The following is a 16,717-nucleotide window of genomic DNA, read 5'->3' as shown; positions in this document are numbered from 1 at the left end:
GTAACTAATAATGGGTCAATAACCCCCCAATAATCCCAAAATAATAATTACTGCATTATTGATAAAATATGAATTGTTATTAAATTTCTGAAATAATGAAATAATGAGGTAATAATAACAAATTACTAATAATTTACTTATAAACCCCAAATAATCCCAAAATAATCTCAAAATAATCCCAAATACAGTGATTAATAAATCAATAAATTAAGAAATACCTGAAATAACACACTAATTTGCCAATAATCATTGGCAAAGTACTATTAGTGATCCCCAAATCCCAAATAATTAGCAAATAAATTAATAATTACCTGAAATAACACAATAATGAGCTAATAATAATAAAGGACTAATAAATGCCCTCCAAAAAAACCAATAACCCCAAAACAAAACCCAAAAATCCACAGAAATCAACAATTCCCTAAAACACCCGAATAATTACCTAAAAACTAATTAATAGCCAAGAAATGACCCAGAATTTTCTATCAAAAACCGGTTTTATTTCTTCCATTCCGACCAGAAAACTTACAATTCCTAAAAAAACCTTTTCCTACAAGCTACGAATCCCCTTTTTTTGGGAAATTTCCCGGAATTTTTGGGAAATTCCGGGAATTTTTTTCCCGCTACTCTAAAACCAGGAAAAATCCCGGAAAGAAATGGGAATTTTTGGACCGAAATTCCCAAAATGCAACTCTAAGAAAAGCTGAAAAATAATTAAAAATTCAATTCTAAGGAATAAATTAAGATTATTATTAATTAACATTAATTAATCCCCACCCCCTCCCCCCCATCCAGAAATTCCCGAAATTTGGGATTGTTTGGGAGGATTTTTTCAGGAATTCCATGGAAAACGGTGGCAAAATGGGATTTTTAGGGGAAATTCTTGGAATTGCTCAAAAATTGAGGAATTCTTTTGGGAATTTTTCCTCTTTTTTTCCTGGAATATTTCTTCTTTTCTGATTTTTTTTTCTGGATTTTTTTCCTTTTTTCCATGTTTTTTTTCTTAGTTTTCCCCCCAAATTTTAAATTTCTTTTCCAGAATTTTTACCTTTTTTGGTTTTATTTTCTTCGTTTGGTCCTAAAATTTTAATTTTTTTAGGAATGTTGTCATTTTTTCATGGAATTTTTGCCTTTTTTTACAGGACCTTTTTTTTTTTTGTTTTTCTAAAATTTTAGGTTTTCTTCCACAATGTTTTCCCTATTTTTCCTTGGAATTTTTGCCTTTTCTTCCAATAATTTTATTTCTTCCCTGGATTTTTCTACTGTGTTTCTGGAATTTTTTCTCTTTTTTCCCAATTTATAATTTTTTCCAGGAATTTTCATTTTTTTCCCTGGAACTTTTTGTTTTTACAGAGGAAGTTTACTTTTTTTTTCTAAACTTTTAATTTCTTCCTGGAATATTTCTCTTTTTTCCAGATTTTGTTTGTTTGTTTCATTAAACTTTAATTTTTTTCCTGAATTTTTGTTCTTTTTTGCCCAGAACTTTTCATTTTTTCAGGAACTTCTCCTTTTTTCCTAGGGTTTTTTTTTTTTTTGGAAAATTTCTTCTTTTTTTTTCTGGAATTTTGTCCTTTTCCCCCCATTTTTTCTCCTTTTTCCCAGGATTTTCTTCTTTTTTCGCAATATTTTTTTTCCCCCAGACTTTTTCCTTTTTTCCCCAAATTTTTATTTGTTCCTGGAATTTTCTCCCTTTTTTCTAGATTTTTGGGGCTCCTCCAGGATATTTTTGGTTTTTCCATGAATTCCTTCTTTATTCCCAAATTTTTCTGCTTTTTCCAGGAAATTCGTCTTTCCATCCAGGAATTTCCCTTTTCTTTTCCCCAAATTTTTTGGTTTTCCCCAGAATTTCCCTCTTCTCCCCCAATTCTCCGTTTTTCCAGGTACTCCCGCTTTATCCCCTAGATTTGTTTCTCCTCCCAAACACTTCCCCTCCAACTCCCACCAAAAACAGGTCCAAAATTCCACTTATTTTTCCCCCCCAAAAAATTCCCAAAAATCACCACAACTCCCCACCAGCGGAACACCGGGGTTCTTGGGAAGAGGCCTCCACACCCGGGTCAATCGCGATGTTTCCACACTTTTTGGTACGAGCAGGGCGGAGGCGGAGGGCGCGTGGGGCGCTCCGGGCGCGGCGTTTCCGCGGGTCGGGGCTCCGCGGGGGCTCCGCGGGCTCAGAAGGCGGCGCCGGTGATGGCGTTGAGCTGCTTCATCAGCCCCTCCAGGCTGGCCATCTGCTCGCTCAGCTCGTCCTGCTCGTACACCTGCACACACCGCGACAATCGGCGTCGGGGTCGTGTCCCAGCCCGCTGCTTTCCCTTGTTTCTACAATTCCCCCTTCTTCTTCCCATTTTCCCACCAAGCTTCCCCCATTTTTATCCCGTTTCCCCCCAAGTTTTTCCCATTTTTGCCTCTTTTTCCCCAATTTTCTGCCTTTCTCCTAATTTTTTCCCAGTTTTTTCCCATTTTTCTCTATTTCTATTCCATTTTTCCCTCAATTTCCCCCAATTTTTCCCTTTTTTCCCCCTACTTTTCCACTACATTTTTCCCATTTTCTCCACAAATTTTTCTCTTTTTCCCATTTTTACTCCCATCTTCTCCCTTTTCTCACCCAGTTTTTCTCTGGTTGTATGCAATTTTTCCTCATTTTCCCCTTTTTCATTCAATTTTTAAAAAATTTTCTTAGATTTTTTCTTAAAGTTTACTTTTCCCTTAAGTAAAAGTTTTTTACTTTTCCCTTACTTTTACTTAAGGAAAACATTTTTCTTAAATTTATTCTTAACTTTTCCCATTTGTATCCCATTTTTCTCCAAATTTTCCCCAATTTTCTCTCAATTTTCTCACTTTTTGCTCCAATTTTTCTTAATTCTGCATCAGTTTTTCCCTGATTTTATTCCTGTTTTTATCCAATTTTCCCCCAATTTTTCCCCATTTTTCCTCAATTTTTAGCCAAATTTTTCCATTTTATTCTTGTTTTCTCCTGATTTTCGCAAGGTTTTTTTCCCATTCTTGTCCCACTTTTTCCCTCAATTTTTTCCCATTTTTTCTCCATTTTGATCCCATCTACTTGCTCAGCTCATCCTGCTGGTAAACCTGGGGGGGAAAAGGGTTAAAAATGGGATAAAAATAGGGAAAAGTGGGATAAAATTGGGGGAAGAGAAAAAATAGGGAGAAACTGAAGAAAAAGGAGGAAAAATAGGATTACAGTGGGGGAAAAGTGGGGGAGAAATATAACAAAAATGGACAAAATTGGGGGAAAAGTCAGGAAAAATGAGATTAAAACAAGAGACAAAAATGAGAAACAAATGGGGAAAAAAGTAAAAATTGCAAAAGAAATAAGAATGAGGAAAAATGAGAAAAAATCGGGAAAAAATTGGGAAAATACAGGAAAAAATGGGAAATATACAGGAAAAAACGGGAAAACTGGCAAAAAATGATAAAAAGGAGGAGAAATGGGAAAAAAGAGAAGACAATGGGATAAAATGGGATAGAAATGACAAAAAGAATGGAAAAAACCCCAAAACTGGGAAGAAATACAAAATAACAAAACCAAACGAAAGCACCAAACACAAACAAACAAACAAACAAACACACACAAAAAAGGAAATAAATTGGGAAACAATCAGAAAGAAAAGGGAAGGCGGGGTAAGCGCGGGACGGAACTGGCGTGTCCGCGCGTGGGTGCGGTGCCCCCCCGTACTCACGTTGGTGCAGTCCTGCGGCTCCTCGGCGCTCTCCGGGGCCGTGGGCACCGACACGGGCAGCAGGGGGGAGCGCGCCTTGCCCGGGAAGCCCAGCGAGGCCGTCTTGAGCGGCGCCTTGGGCAGCGCCCCTGCGGAGACACGGGAGAGTGAGGGGAACCGGGAAAACTGGGAAAAGGAATGGAAAAACAGGAAAAATCGAGAGAAAATCAAGAGAAAATGAGGGGGACAACGCGGGGGGAAATGGGGAAAATTGAGGGGAAAAAATGGGGGAAATTGGGTAAATGGGAATGTGGGGGAAAACTGGGAAAGATTGAGGGAGAACTGGGTAAAAAATGTGAAAATTGGGGGAAAGCTGAGGAGAAATTGAGGGGAAATTGGGGAGAAATGGGGGGGGGAAATTGAAGAAAATATAGAGCAAAATAGGGAAAAAATGGAAGGCAAATTGGAGAAAAATTGGGGAAAATGAAAAAAAATTAAGGAAAATTGACAAACTAATAAGGGGGAAAATGGGAGGGAAAATTGGAAGAAAACTGGGGGAAAATGAGGGGAAATTTGAGGCAAAATCATGGAAAAATCGGAAATGGGAACAATTGGAGGAAAAGTGAGGGAAAATATGGAGAAAAAATTAAGGGAAATGAGTGGAAAAATTAGGGGGGGAAATTGATCATTTTGGGGAAAATTGGGAAAAAGCCTGAGAATATTTGGGGGAGAATTGAGAGAAAATTGAGAGCAAATTGAACAACTGGGAAAAATTGTGGAAAAATGGCGAATAATTGGGGGAAAATGAAGGAGAAACAGGGGAAAATGGGGAAAAATGGGTAAAAAGAAAAAAACCAGGGAAATTTCAGAATAAATGAGAAAAAATGAAAGAAAAAGGGGGGGGAAGTGGCACTAATATTGCAGGGAAAACAGGAAAAATGGGGGGAAAATCAGACAAAATTCGGGAAAAATTGAAAAAAATCATTCAAAGATGGGGAAAATTTTGGGAATTTTGGGAATCTTGGGAACTTGCTTTGGACCATGATGGAGTTGAAGGTAATTTTGGGATCCATGGGACTGGTGCAGCTCCAGAGCAGGCTCGGACACAGGGAGTGGGGAAAATGGGAAAAGAGAGGAATAAACTGAGGAAAACGGGGGAAAATACGGGAAAAATTAAGGGGAATTTTGGAAAAAAATGGGAAAAATAAGGAAAAAATGGGAATAAAATTGCAGGGAAAATTGGCAAAAAAAAGGGAAAAAATGGAGAAAAAAAGGGAAAAACACCAGAAAAAAAAAGGGAAAAGATGAGAAGAGGTGTGACTGCATTGTGGGGATGTACCCTGGGCCATGAGGGGCGCGTAGGGGATCTTGGGGTCCATGGGGTTGGCGAAGCTCCGCAGAGGGTGCGTGGGGCGCACGCAGGCCGTGGGGATCGTCCTGCTGGGAATCTCCTCGGGGTTGGGGTGATCCGGGGCCGGAGACTCAGGAACAGCTGCGGGAAAAGAAGAGGGACAATCCCAAAGCTCAGAAATTAAATAGAGATCTGAGAGAATTTTCCCCATTTTTTTGTCGCAAAATTCTGATTTTTACCATGTTCTTCCCAATTGTTTTGGCAAAAAAAATGAAATGTTATTGGAAAACTTAAAAAAAATCTGGGAATTCCTCAAAATTGGAGAAAAATGGGGCTAAAAATGGGAACTGTCATCAAAACTTAGGACACTTTGGGAATATTTTTACCAAAGTTTCAAAAATTAGTCAAATATTCGAGGATTTTTCCTGAAATACTGGAAAAATATGTTTTAAATTGGAATTGTACTAAATATTGAGGAGGAACATCTCTAAAACCGAAATCCATAAAATTTTGGTGAAAGTATTCCAAATTTTGGCCAAGTTTCCGGAGTTTTGCTGCAAATTCCAGTTTCTAGACTCATTTCTCCTGAATTTCTGAACATCCCATTTTTTGACCTACTTTCCCAGATTTTGTGAAAAATTCCCAAATTGTCTTGGAAAAATCACATTTTTAGTCACATTTTTTTCACAAATTTTTAGGAAATCCCCAAGTTTTAGGGGGAAATTCCCATTTTTGGACGTATTTTCCAAAATTTTGTGAAGAATTCCCTAATTTTTGAACCAAACCCCCAGTTTTTAAACTAATTTTTTCCAAATTTGGGGGGGAAAATCCACAAATTTTACATGAATTGTCCATTTTTAGCCACATTACTCCAAAATTTTGGGGAAAACCCCTAGGTTTTAGGAAAAATTCCCATTTTAATTCCCCTGCTGGAAATTTCCATAGGGTTGGGATGATCCATCGGAAACAAATGCAGGAAAAGAAGGAAAATCCCAAGTTTCATGGGGGAAAATGAGTTTTAAGGAATTTTCCCCGATTTTCTGGCAAAAATTCCGATTTTTTTACACATTTTCCCCAATTTGGAAAAAAAATCAATTATTAGAGCCTTTATTCCTAATTTTTTTCCAAAACTCCCAGTTTTTAGAGACTTGTGAAATTTTTGGCAGAATTCCCATTTTAACACATTTTTTTCCAAATTTAAGGGGAAATCCTGAAAATTTTAGACCAGATTTCCAAGATTTGAGAAAAAAAAAACCAACATATTTTTTACCTAATATTTCCAAATTTTGGCAGAAATTCTGATTTTAAGCCTTATTTCCCAAAATTTCAGGAAAGTTCTCAAAGCTGGGGGAAATTTCCAGGTTTCAGACTCATTTTTTTTTCCCAAATTTTGGGTGAAATTCCCTTTTTTTATCTACTTCCCCAAATTTTATGAAAAAAAAAAAACAACCAAAATTTTTGGCCAGTTTTCAAATTTTGGGCAAAATCCTTATTTTTAGACCAATTTTCTCAAATTTCAAAAATAATTCCATGTTTTTCCCAAAATTTAGGAGAAATTCCTAGATTTTTACCAATATTTCTGCAATAGTTTATAAAAATCTTTAAATATTTCAGAAAAATTCCTGAATTTTGCCAAGAATTGCCCACATTTTTGGAAAACATTCCGAAATTGTGGGTAAAATTTCTAAGTTTAAGGAAGAAAACCCAAATTTTGAGAAAAATTCCTAAATCCTGCCAAAATTTTCTGAGATTTCTTGTGAAATCCCCCAAATCTGGGGCAAATCCCCAAGTTTCAAGAAAAGTCCCATTTCAAGCTCAAATTTTGCCAAGTTTTGGAGAAAACTCTCAAGTTTTTGCCTTAACGTTTTTCTTAAAAATTCAAAAAAATTCCTTCAGAATCCAATAAGCCACCCCAAAATCCCCCCGGAATTCGGAATTCCGTGGAACATTTGGGAATTTCACTGACTTCTTCCGACGAGGTTGGGGAAGGGCAGCGGCCGGAGCGGGAAATTCGGGAATCCGGTGGGAGAAGGCAAAATCCCAGGATATTGGGAGCTTTCCAAGGTGGGCACGGGAATGGCACTGACCACGGCTGCAAAAGAAAGTTCCAGAAAAATCCCAATCTTTTTTCAATTTTCAACCCCGAAATTCCCAGAGTTTTCCCATTTTCCAGCTGAAAATCCCCCCAAAATTCCCAATTTTCCCCTTTTTAGCCCAGAATTTTTCCCTTTCCCATTCTCAAGTCCTTCCACATTCTGGAGTTTTCTCCTTTTTCATCTCAAAATTCCATAGAAATTGAGAATTTTCTTTTTTCCATCCCAAAAACCTACAATTTTTCTCATTTCCAGACCAGAAAGTGAAAAAAAATCCCAAATTTTTTGAGTTTTTAAACCCAAAATCCCCAGAGTTTCCCTGTTTTTTAGCCTGAAAACACAGGAATTTCCCCCATTTTCAGACTCAAAATTCCAGAGCTCAAATTTGCAAAAATCCCAATTTTTTTCCCATTTTTAACCCCAAATCCCAAGCTTTTCCCATCTTTTAACCCTAAGCCCCAGGAATCTTCTCCTTTTTCAAGTCTACAATTCTAGAACTTTTCCATTTTCCTTTGCAAAACCCAAAAAAATCCCAAAACTTTTTCCTTTTCCTTCCCAAAATTCCACAAATTCTTGGAATTTTCCCCTTTCCCAGCCTACAAGATCCCTACTTTCCCTATTTTTAACCCCAAAATTTCAGAATTTTCCCTTTTTCCCCCTCAAAATTCCTCAGAAATCCCAATGTATTTTCCATTTTGAACCCCGAATTCCCAGCATTTTCCCCATTTTAGCTCTTTTTTTGGGGGGAATTACCGGCGTTGGAATTTTGGGAATTCATCGGGATCAGGAGTTTGGCTCTCCTGGAAATTCCAGAACGTTCCAAGGTGGAGCCGCCGCTGCCGACTTCTTCCGGCTCTGGAGCTGTGGGGAAAATCCAGGAATTTTGATGAAATGCCAAAAATTTTTACGGAATTTCCAAAAAAATTTTTTATGCTTATGAGAATTGGAAAAAAATCCCAAAATTCTGGTGAAAATCTGGGACTTGGAGGGGAATTTCCATCTAGGAATTGGGAACTCCCAAACGAAATCCTGGGATTTTCATGGGAAAATTGGGAACTGACAAAAAAAATCCCTGGAAATGCCAAAACAACCCCCTGGAATTCTCATGAAAAAATGAGAATTCCCCATAAAAATCCCAGAATTTCATGGAAAATTTGTAATTCCCCCCCCAAAAATCCACAATGTTGATGGGAAAGGGAAAAAATCCCAAAAATCTGGGGAAATTCCCATCAAAATGTGGGATTTTAGAGGAAAAAATCTCGTGGAAAAATTGGGGATTTCCAAATAAAATCCTGCAATTTTCATGACAAATCCAGAATTCGCCGTCAAGAAATCCTGGAATTTCCAATAAAAAATTCACGATTTTTACAGAGAAAAAAAGAGAATTCCCTCCCAAAAATAATCGGAATTCTCAAGAAAATCTTGGAATTTGTGCAGAAAAAAACTGTGAATTTCCAAAACACCCCTGGAATTTTCATGGAGAAACTCAAGATCCTAACAGAAAACCTGGAATTCCCATTGGAAACAAAATCCCACAAATTTTCCATTTGTTCAATAAAAATTGAGATGTTGTCAGGAAATTTTGACAAAATTTGGGGAATTTTTTACACGGGAAAAAAGCTGGAAAAAAAATTGACGAAAGTTTTGGGTAGTTTGGGAAAATTTCCTTGGAATTTTTGGGGGACTTCTGGGGAAAAAGATGGGAAAGTAAGGAAAATTAGGGGAAAATGGAGAAGGTTTTTCCAGAATTTAAAAGAAAATTAAGAGAGAGAAATTTGAGAAATTTGGGGGAATTTTGAGGAAAATTTTGGGGGATTTGAATTCTCCATCTCTAGGGAGGTCCTGCCCCTTCCTAGCAGATACCTGTCTTTCAAACCAAGACACTGCAGGAAAACGGGGAAATTTTGAGGAAAACTTAACACAAAATTTTAGAAAAATGAAGAAATCAGGGAAATTTGGTAAAATGTCTTCAAAAATTTCAGGAAAAAATGGGGAAAATCTTGGCAACTTTGGGGGAAAATGAGTAAAGAAATCACGGGAAGATGGAAAACACAAATATTTCAATAAAATTTCCAGGAATTCCAAGAAAATTTCAAGGAATTTCAAGAAAAAACATGGAAAAATCTGGGGAATTTTGGGGGAGAATTTTTGGGAATTCTGGGGAAAAATTCTGGGAATTCTAGGGAAATGTTTTCTCACTTTTTAGAAAAACGAAGGATTTTTTGGGAAAAACAGAAGCTGTTTTCAATTTTGAGAGAAATTTTGGAGACTTTTTAGAAAAAAATCTGTGAATTTCTGGGGGGAAAATGAAAAAAGCTTTGGAAAACAGGTGAAAATTTTGGAGAATTTTTGAGAAATTCCCAGGATCATGGGATAAAATGGACAATTTCTGAGAAAAATTATACATTTGGGGAATATTACCAAAAAATTTGGAACATTTTGGGGAGTATTTCTGGGAAATTTAGAGAAAAATGAAATATTTAGGAAAAATGTGGCAAGTTTTTGGGGAACTCTGGGGAAAGGTGATCAGTGTTAGGAAAAATGATGAAAAAATGGGAGAAAAACAGAAAAATTTGGGGAAATTTTGGGGCAAAATGAGGAAAAACTTGGTAGAATTTGGGGAGTTTGGGGGGGGGAGTTTTTTGGGGTTTTTTGGGAAATGTTTTGGGAATTTTGGGGAAGAAAAGATCAGAATTTGGGGAAAATTTCTTTGGGGTTTTGGGTAAAAATGGGAACAATCTATTTTTTTGGACTTTCAAAAAAAATTGTACACAATTTTGGGAAAATTTTCCAAAATTCCCAAAGTTTTTTGAATTTCTCACCTGGCTGTGGAATATTTTTATTTCCCGGCTGCGACTCCGAAGTTTTGGGCTCCTTTGGGATTTCTTGGGAATTCTGAGGGGGCGGCTCTGATTCTGGAGCTTTTTCCATGTTTTTCAGCTCCATTTCCTCATGGTGGATCCATAAGTCCGGAGGTCTCGGCTCTTTCTGGCTTCCTTTTCTCTTTCCATGTTTTCTGTCAGAAAAAAATTGGAAATTTTTATAGGATTTTTAGGGATTATGAGGATTTTGACAGATTCTAATTTTCCAGGAATTTCCCCTGACTTTTCCAAGGTTTTTTTTGAGTTTCCTCAATTTTTTCCTATTTCTTTCACTAATTTTTACCAAATTCTCCCCAAAATTTCCTGAAACTTCCCAAAGTTTTCATTTCCTTCCAAAGATTTTCTCATTTTTTCCCCCAGAATTTCTAATTTTCCCAAGATTTCTCCCGATTATTTCCTGAAATTTCCCCTAAATTCCCCCCTCGTTTCCTTACATTTTCCTAAATTTTCCTGAAATTTCCACTTTTTCCCCAAATTCCTCCAATTTTTTCCCATTTTTCCTCAAATTTCCCAGATTTTCCCCATTTTTCCCTGAATTCCCCAAAACTTTCCTCCATTTTTCTCAATTTCCCCCAATTTTCCCAAATTGCCTAAAGATCTCCACTGAAACTTCCCATTTTTAACCAAAATTTTCCAGTTTTATCCCAAAACCCCCTGAAATTTTCTGTCCAATTCCTCAGGTTTTCCCCATTTCTCTCCAAATGTCTCCTTACTTTCCCTTAAATTTCTAAAAAATTTTCCCCAAAACTCCCAAATTTTTCATAATTTTTTTCCAAGTGTTTTCCCATTTTCTCCGAAAAATTCCCCAAAATTTTACCTCAAACTTGCCAAGTATTTTCCCCCATGTAACTCAAAACTCCCTGAATTTCTGGTCCATTTTCCCAGAACTTCCCCCAAATTTCCCCTCATTTTTCCCCAAAAATTCTCCCCACTTTCCTTAAAATTCCATTTTTTTTCTTAGAATTCCCAAAAACACTTCCTTATATTTCCCCCAATTTCCCCCAATTTATTTCCTGTTCTTCTTTTATTTTTTTCCCTAGTTTTTCCTCAAAGTCGTCCATTTTCCCCTCAAAATTTCTGGGTTTTTTTCCCAAAATTCCCCAAGTTTAGGGGAATTTTTGGGAATTCCAGGAATTCCATACTTCCTCTTCCTCTCCTCCTTCCTGCAAGAGCATATCCAAATTTCCTAATATCCTCTCAAATTTCCCAAAAAATCTTCCACAATTTTCCCACTTTTTTTTTTTTTTAAATGGCCCATTTTATCCCAAAAATGCCCTCAAAACGTTCCCAAAGTTTTCCCCATATTTCCCACACAATTGTGACATTTTTTCTGAAATTCCAGGAAATCTTCCATTTTTTCCTCTGAATTTTTTCATTTTTTCCCAATTTTCCCCAAACTCTCTCCCATTTTCCCTACATGTTTCCCAAAATTTCTCAGAAAAAGCCCCTCGAAATTTCCGAAGTTTTTATTTTTTCTCAAAATTTCCCAGATTTTCTCTCGCTTTTCCCAAACATTTCCCCATTTTTCCAAAATTGCCTGAAAGTTTCCCAAAAAATTCCTGAATTTTTTCGATTTACAAAAAAACGAACCTGTGACATTTTTTCCAAAACCTCCTGAATTTTTTTCCTATTTTTCCCCTAAAATTTCACCCGGTTTTCCAATATGTATCCCAATTTTTTTCAACAGAATTCCAGTTTTTTCTCCCAAATTTCTCTCCAAAATGTCATCAGAATTTTGCAAAAACTCCCAGAAGAATTTGTCCAATTTTCCCCCAGATTTTTACAATTTTTTCTCGGATTTTCTCCCAGTTTCCCCCCGTTTTCCCGGTACCTCCTGCTCCTCTCCTCGCTGCGGCGGGCGCAGATCCAGGCGCCCACGGCCGCGGCCACCACGGACACGGCCCCGCTCACGCCCAGGACCAGCAGCAGCAGCGCGCCCGTGCCCGCCGCGGGCCCGCGCTGCCCCACGGGCGGCTCTGCAGCAGAAAAACACCCCAAATTAACAAAATGTCCGTCCAGTTCACCCCAAAAATACCGTCAAGAGCCCGCCAACATTCCCCCAAAATTCCATTAAAAATACCCCAAAATTCCATTAAAAATACCCCAAAATTCCAATTAAAAATACCCCAACATTCCATTAAAAATACCCCAAAATTCCATTAAAAATACCCCAAAATTCCAATTAAAAAAAAAAAAAACAAACAAAGAAATTTCTTTTCAATCTGCCCCCAAACCCTGAAGGAATTCTGTAAAAATCCCACCAAAATTCCATTAAAAATACCCCAAAATTCCATTAAAAATACCCCAAAATTCCAATTAAAAATACCCCAAAATTCCAATAATAAAAAAAAAAAACAAACAAAGAAATTTCTTTTCAATCTGCCCCCAAACCCCGAAGGAATTCTGTAAAAATCCCACCAAAATTCCATTAAAAATACCCCAAAATTCCATTAAAAATACCCCAAAATTCCAATTAAAAATACCCCAAAATTCCAATTAAAAATACCCCAAAATTCCAATTAAAAAAATAAACAAAAACACAAAGAAATTTCTTTTCAATCTGCCCCCAAACCCCGAAGGAATTCTGTAAAAATCCCACCAAAATTCCATTACAGATAACAAAAAGCTCCAATAAAAATAAAATTCCCAAAGGAAATTTTTAAATCCCTCTCAAAAACCCCAAAGAAATTATGTAGAAATCCCCCCAACATTCCACCCAAAAATGAAATAAAATCCATTTAAAATCCCCCTAAAACTCCCAAAAATTCTCAAACACTTTGCATAACAATTCCGCAGTCATTAAAAAAACCCCCACAACTCTATTACAAATTCAAAAAGAATTCCATTAAAATCCCAAAATATCAAAAAAAATTCCCCAAGCAAGTCTGTTAAACTGTCCCAAAAATTCTATCAAAACTCCCAAATCACCCAAGAATTTGATTAAAAATCCCCTCCAAATTCCATTAAAAATAAAAAAGTCCCACTAAAATCCATTAAAAATCCTAAAAAATTCCCAAGAGAACACAAAAAATTACATTTAAAAATCCAAAAATATTCCATTACAGGTCCTAAAAATTTCCACAAAAATCCAAACAAATTCCATTAAAAATCCTCCCAAAACTCCATTACAAACTCCATTAAAAAAAAAAATCAAAAACCAATTCCCTAAAATCCCCCCTATATTCCCATAAAAATTCCCAAAATTAAAAAAAACCCAAAAACCTCCCAAAATTCAATTAAAATCCCTGGGAAAGGATTTCTTCGGTGAATGGCAGCATTTGGAATATTCCAGAACATTTCCATAAAAATTCCCAAAATGGCAGAAAAAAATTGCATTAAAATCCACCCCCCAATTCCATTAAAAATAATAATTAAAAAAAGAAATCCCCATAAAATCCATTAACCCTCCCCCAAAATTCCACTCAACACCCTAAAAAATTCCATAAATATCCCAACAATATTCCTTTTAAAAATGATTTCTTTAAAATCTATAAAAAACCAAAAAAAAATCTCCAAGAAGTTGCATTAAATAAATTCTCCCAAATTCCCAAGGAATTCCATTAAAATCCCCCAAAATTTCCATTAGAAATAACAAAAAAAGCCATTAAAAATGTAAAACTCCATTACAATGAAAAAAAACACCAACCCGCAAAAAATCCCAAAGAAATCCCCCAAAATTATAGAGAAATTGCATTTTAAAAACCAAAACAAAGTCCATAAAAATCCTGAAAATATCCCTACAAAATCAAAACAGATCCCCAAATAATCATCAAAAATCTCCTATGAAATTCCCTAGAAATTCCAAAAAAAAAAAATCTTCCCAAGATTCCCATTAAATCCAAGAAAACCTCCATAATAAATTTTTAAAAATCCACTAAAATTTCCATTTAAAATACACCCCATAACTCCATCAACATGCTCAAGAAATTCAAAACAATCCTTGAAAAATTCCAATTTCTCATGGAATTTTTGGGTGCATTTTTCTTGAATTTCAGGAGGATTTAGGGGATTTTTAACAGAAGTTTGGGGGGATTTTTTTAAATCTTCTTTGGCATTTGGGGGGATTTTATAATGATTTTTTTTGTGTTTATAATGGAACTTTTCAGATAATTGCTACGGAATTTTGGGGGGATTTTTTCATGGAATTATTTGGGGATTTTTATGGAATTTTTGGGGAGGGGGTTGGATTTTCTTTGCAATTTTTAATGAAATTTTGGGCAATTTTAATGGAATTTTATGGGTATTTTTAATGGTATTTTTGGGGGACTTTTTTTGAAATTCTTCAGGATTTGACGTATTTTTAATGGATTTTGGGGGGGGGTTTAAATGGAATTTCTTTGCGTTCTTAGGGGATTCTTTTTGATTTTTATGTAATTTTATGGGGAATATTAAATGGATTATTAGGGGGGATTGTTATGGAATTTCTTTGGGATTTGGGGGGATGTTTAATGGAATTCTGGTGGAGTTTAATGGAATTTTTTGCAATTTTGGGGGGATTTTGAGGGCAGTTTACAAGAATTCTGGGGATTTTTTTTTTTAATTTGGAGGATTGGGGGGGGCACATTTTTGGAGGGATTATTTTCAGGATTTTGTTTTATTTTTTCCAAAAATTCCCAGAATTTTTTTGGGATTTACCGTTGAGACTGCTCCGGTCGATGTCCAAGGGCCAATAGGCTCCGTCTCCGTGGCGACCTGTGGAAAAAAATTCCCAAAAACTTCGGTAGAATTCCATGAAAATTCCAAGAAATCCCCCAAAAAATTTAGAAAATTCAATGAAGATTCCTCCAAATAAAATAAAATAAAATAAAAAACCATAAAAAAAAGCAAAAAATCCTCCAAATTGCCCAAAATTTCATCAAGAAAGGAAAAAATGCCATGAAATTTCATGGATCTCCGAGGATTCTCTAAATGTCCCCAAAATTCCATAAAATTCCATGTAGAAATTCTCTAAAATTTCCCAAAAAACTGCCATAAAAGCCAAAAAAAAGTCCATAAAAGTCATCCCAAATTCCACAAAAAATTCCCCCCAAAATCTATACAAATTAAAACTTTAAAAAAATCAATTGAAAATCCTCTCAAAATTCCATCAAAATCCCCCAAAAATCCCATTTAAAATCCCAGAAATTCCTTAAAAATAAAGCCTAAAATAATTCCCCAAAAAAACCCTAAAATTCCCCCAAAACTCCCATAAAAATAAAAAAATCCCTCCCCAAAATCCCAACATTTCCAAAAAAAGTCCCAAAAAGCTCCCAAAAATAAGAGAAACCCTGAAAAGAACTCAAGAGTATGGCAAAAAACACCAAAAAAATTTCCAACTTTTTTTTTTAAGTCATTCAAAAATCCTACAAAAATCCTGAATAAATTCACAATAAAGTCTAAAAATTTCCATTAAAATGCCCCAAATCCCAAAAATATTCCCCCCAAAAATCCCAAAACAATTCCCAAAAATTCCCAATCTATTTCAAAAAAATTTCATTAAAATTCCCCAAAAAGCAAAAGAAACCTCCCCAAAATTCCCTAAAAATCCCATTAAAATAAAAAATGCTCCTCCAAACCATTAAAACCCCCCAAAATTCCCAAAAAATCCATAAAAATCAAAAAGTTTACAATAAGACCCCCAAAAGTTCGTTTTTGAATAAAAAAAGATCCAGAAAATTTCATAAAAACAAAAATTCCAAAAAAATCCATAAAATAGCAAGATTTTCTACAAAACTCTAGAATTGCCCAAAAAATTTTACTTAAATCCAAAAAAAACCATTAAAAATGAAAAAAAAAAAAATTTAAAAATCAAATTCCATTTAAACCCCTCAAATTCAATTCAAAACAAACAAAAAGAAATCCCAAAAAAAATCCCCCCAAAGAAATCCTTGAATCCCAAAAAATCCATGAAAAAAACCCACAAAATTTTTAAAAATTTCATAACCCCCAACAAAAACTATTAAAAAACCCCCAAAATTCCATTAAATTCCCACAAAAATAAAAACAAAATCCACAACCAAAAAAATTCCAAAACCTTTATTTCATAAATCCCTTAAAATTCCTCACAAAAATTCTATTAAAATCTCCCAAAATTGCCTAACTGCCCCCCAAAAATCCATTATTAAACAAAAAATAAATCATTGGAACCCCATAAATTCTTCATTTAAAAAACAATCAAAATGCCATAAAAATATCTTTAAAATCCCCCAACACTCCCCTTAAACCACAAAAAACCCTCATTAAAACTCCAAAATTCCCTCCAAAAATTTCATGAAATTCAAAAATTTTTAAGGACTTTCCCATCAAAATTTCTGGGTTTTCCATAAAAATGCAAAAATTTTAACAGGAATGTTTTTATTCCAAAGCTATTTTTTACCTGATTTTTTTTAGACTTTTTCTAGAGATAAAATCCCCCAAAAATGGAGAAATTATTTTTTGAATTTCAATTTTTTTCCCAAACTTTTGTGGTTTTTTGGGATATTTAGGAATTGGACTCCAGAATTTGGGAACTTTAGGTAATTTTCTCAAAATTCATGGAAAAAAAGTTGAGATTTCTTGGCAATCCCGAATATTTTGGTATTTTTGGCAATTTCTTACCTTGGTCGTTGGGCATTTTATCCGGCATTTCTGCTGGGAAAGAGGAAAAAAAAAGGATTAGAGGCAAATATTTGGGAATTTTCTCAGGAATTTTGGGGTTTGTTGCAAGGATTTTCATGGGAAAAATTGAAAATG

The 16,717-nt window shown here is 35.4% G+C and overlaps 1 protein-coding gene across 1 annotated transcript in view; it reads right to left on the bottom strand.

Moving 5' to 3' along the window:
• Window positions 1-806: 806 nt before the first annotated feature.
• DCC (DCC netrin 1 receptor) overlaps window positions 807-16,717 on the bottom strand; it is a gene marked incomplete at its 5' end in the record, with an annotated part of 48,045 nt that continues 32,134 nt past the window's right edge. The window contains 9 exon segments of the mRNA XM_063389262.1: window positions 807-2,261; window positions 3,702-3,829; window positions 5,020-5,172; window positions 6,998-7,123; window positions 7,878-7,985; window positions 9,947-10,140; window positions 11,838-11,982; window positions 14,642-14,698; window positions 16,583-16,615. Coding sequence (XP_063245332.1) covers window positions 2,172-2,261; window positions 3,702-3,829; window positions 5,020-5,172; window positions 6,998-7,123; window positions 7,878-7,985; window positions 9,947-10,140; window positions 11,838-11,982; window positions 14,642-14,698; window positions 16,583-16,615 — 1,034 coding nt within the window.

Source organism: Prinia subflava, unplaced genomic scaffold, assembly GCF_021018805.1.
Source record: "Prinia subflava isolate CZ2003 ecotype Zambia unplaced genomic scaffold, Cam_Psub_1.2 scaffold_87_NEW, whole genome shotgun sequence".
In the NCBI taxonomy this organism is placed as follows: Eukaryota; Metazoa; Chordata; class Aves; order Passeriformes; family Cisticolidae; genus Prinia; species Prinia subflava.
The sequence above is the reverse complement of the archived record's forward strand: the minus strand, read 5'-3'. Positions and strand labels throughout refer to the sequence as shown.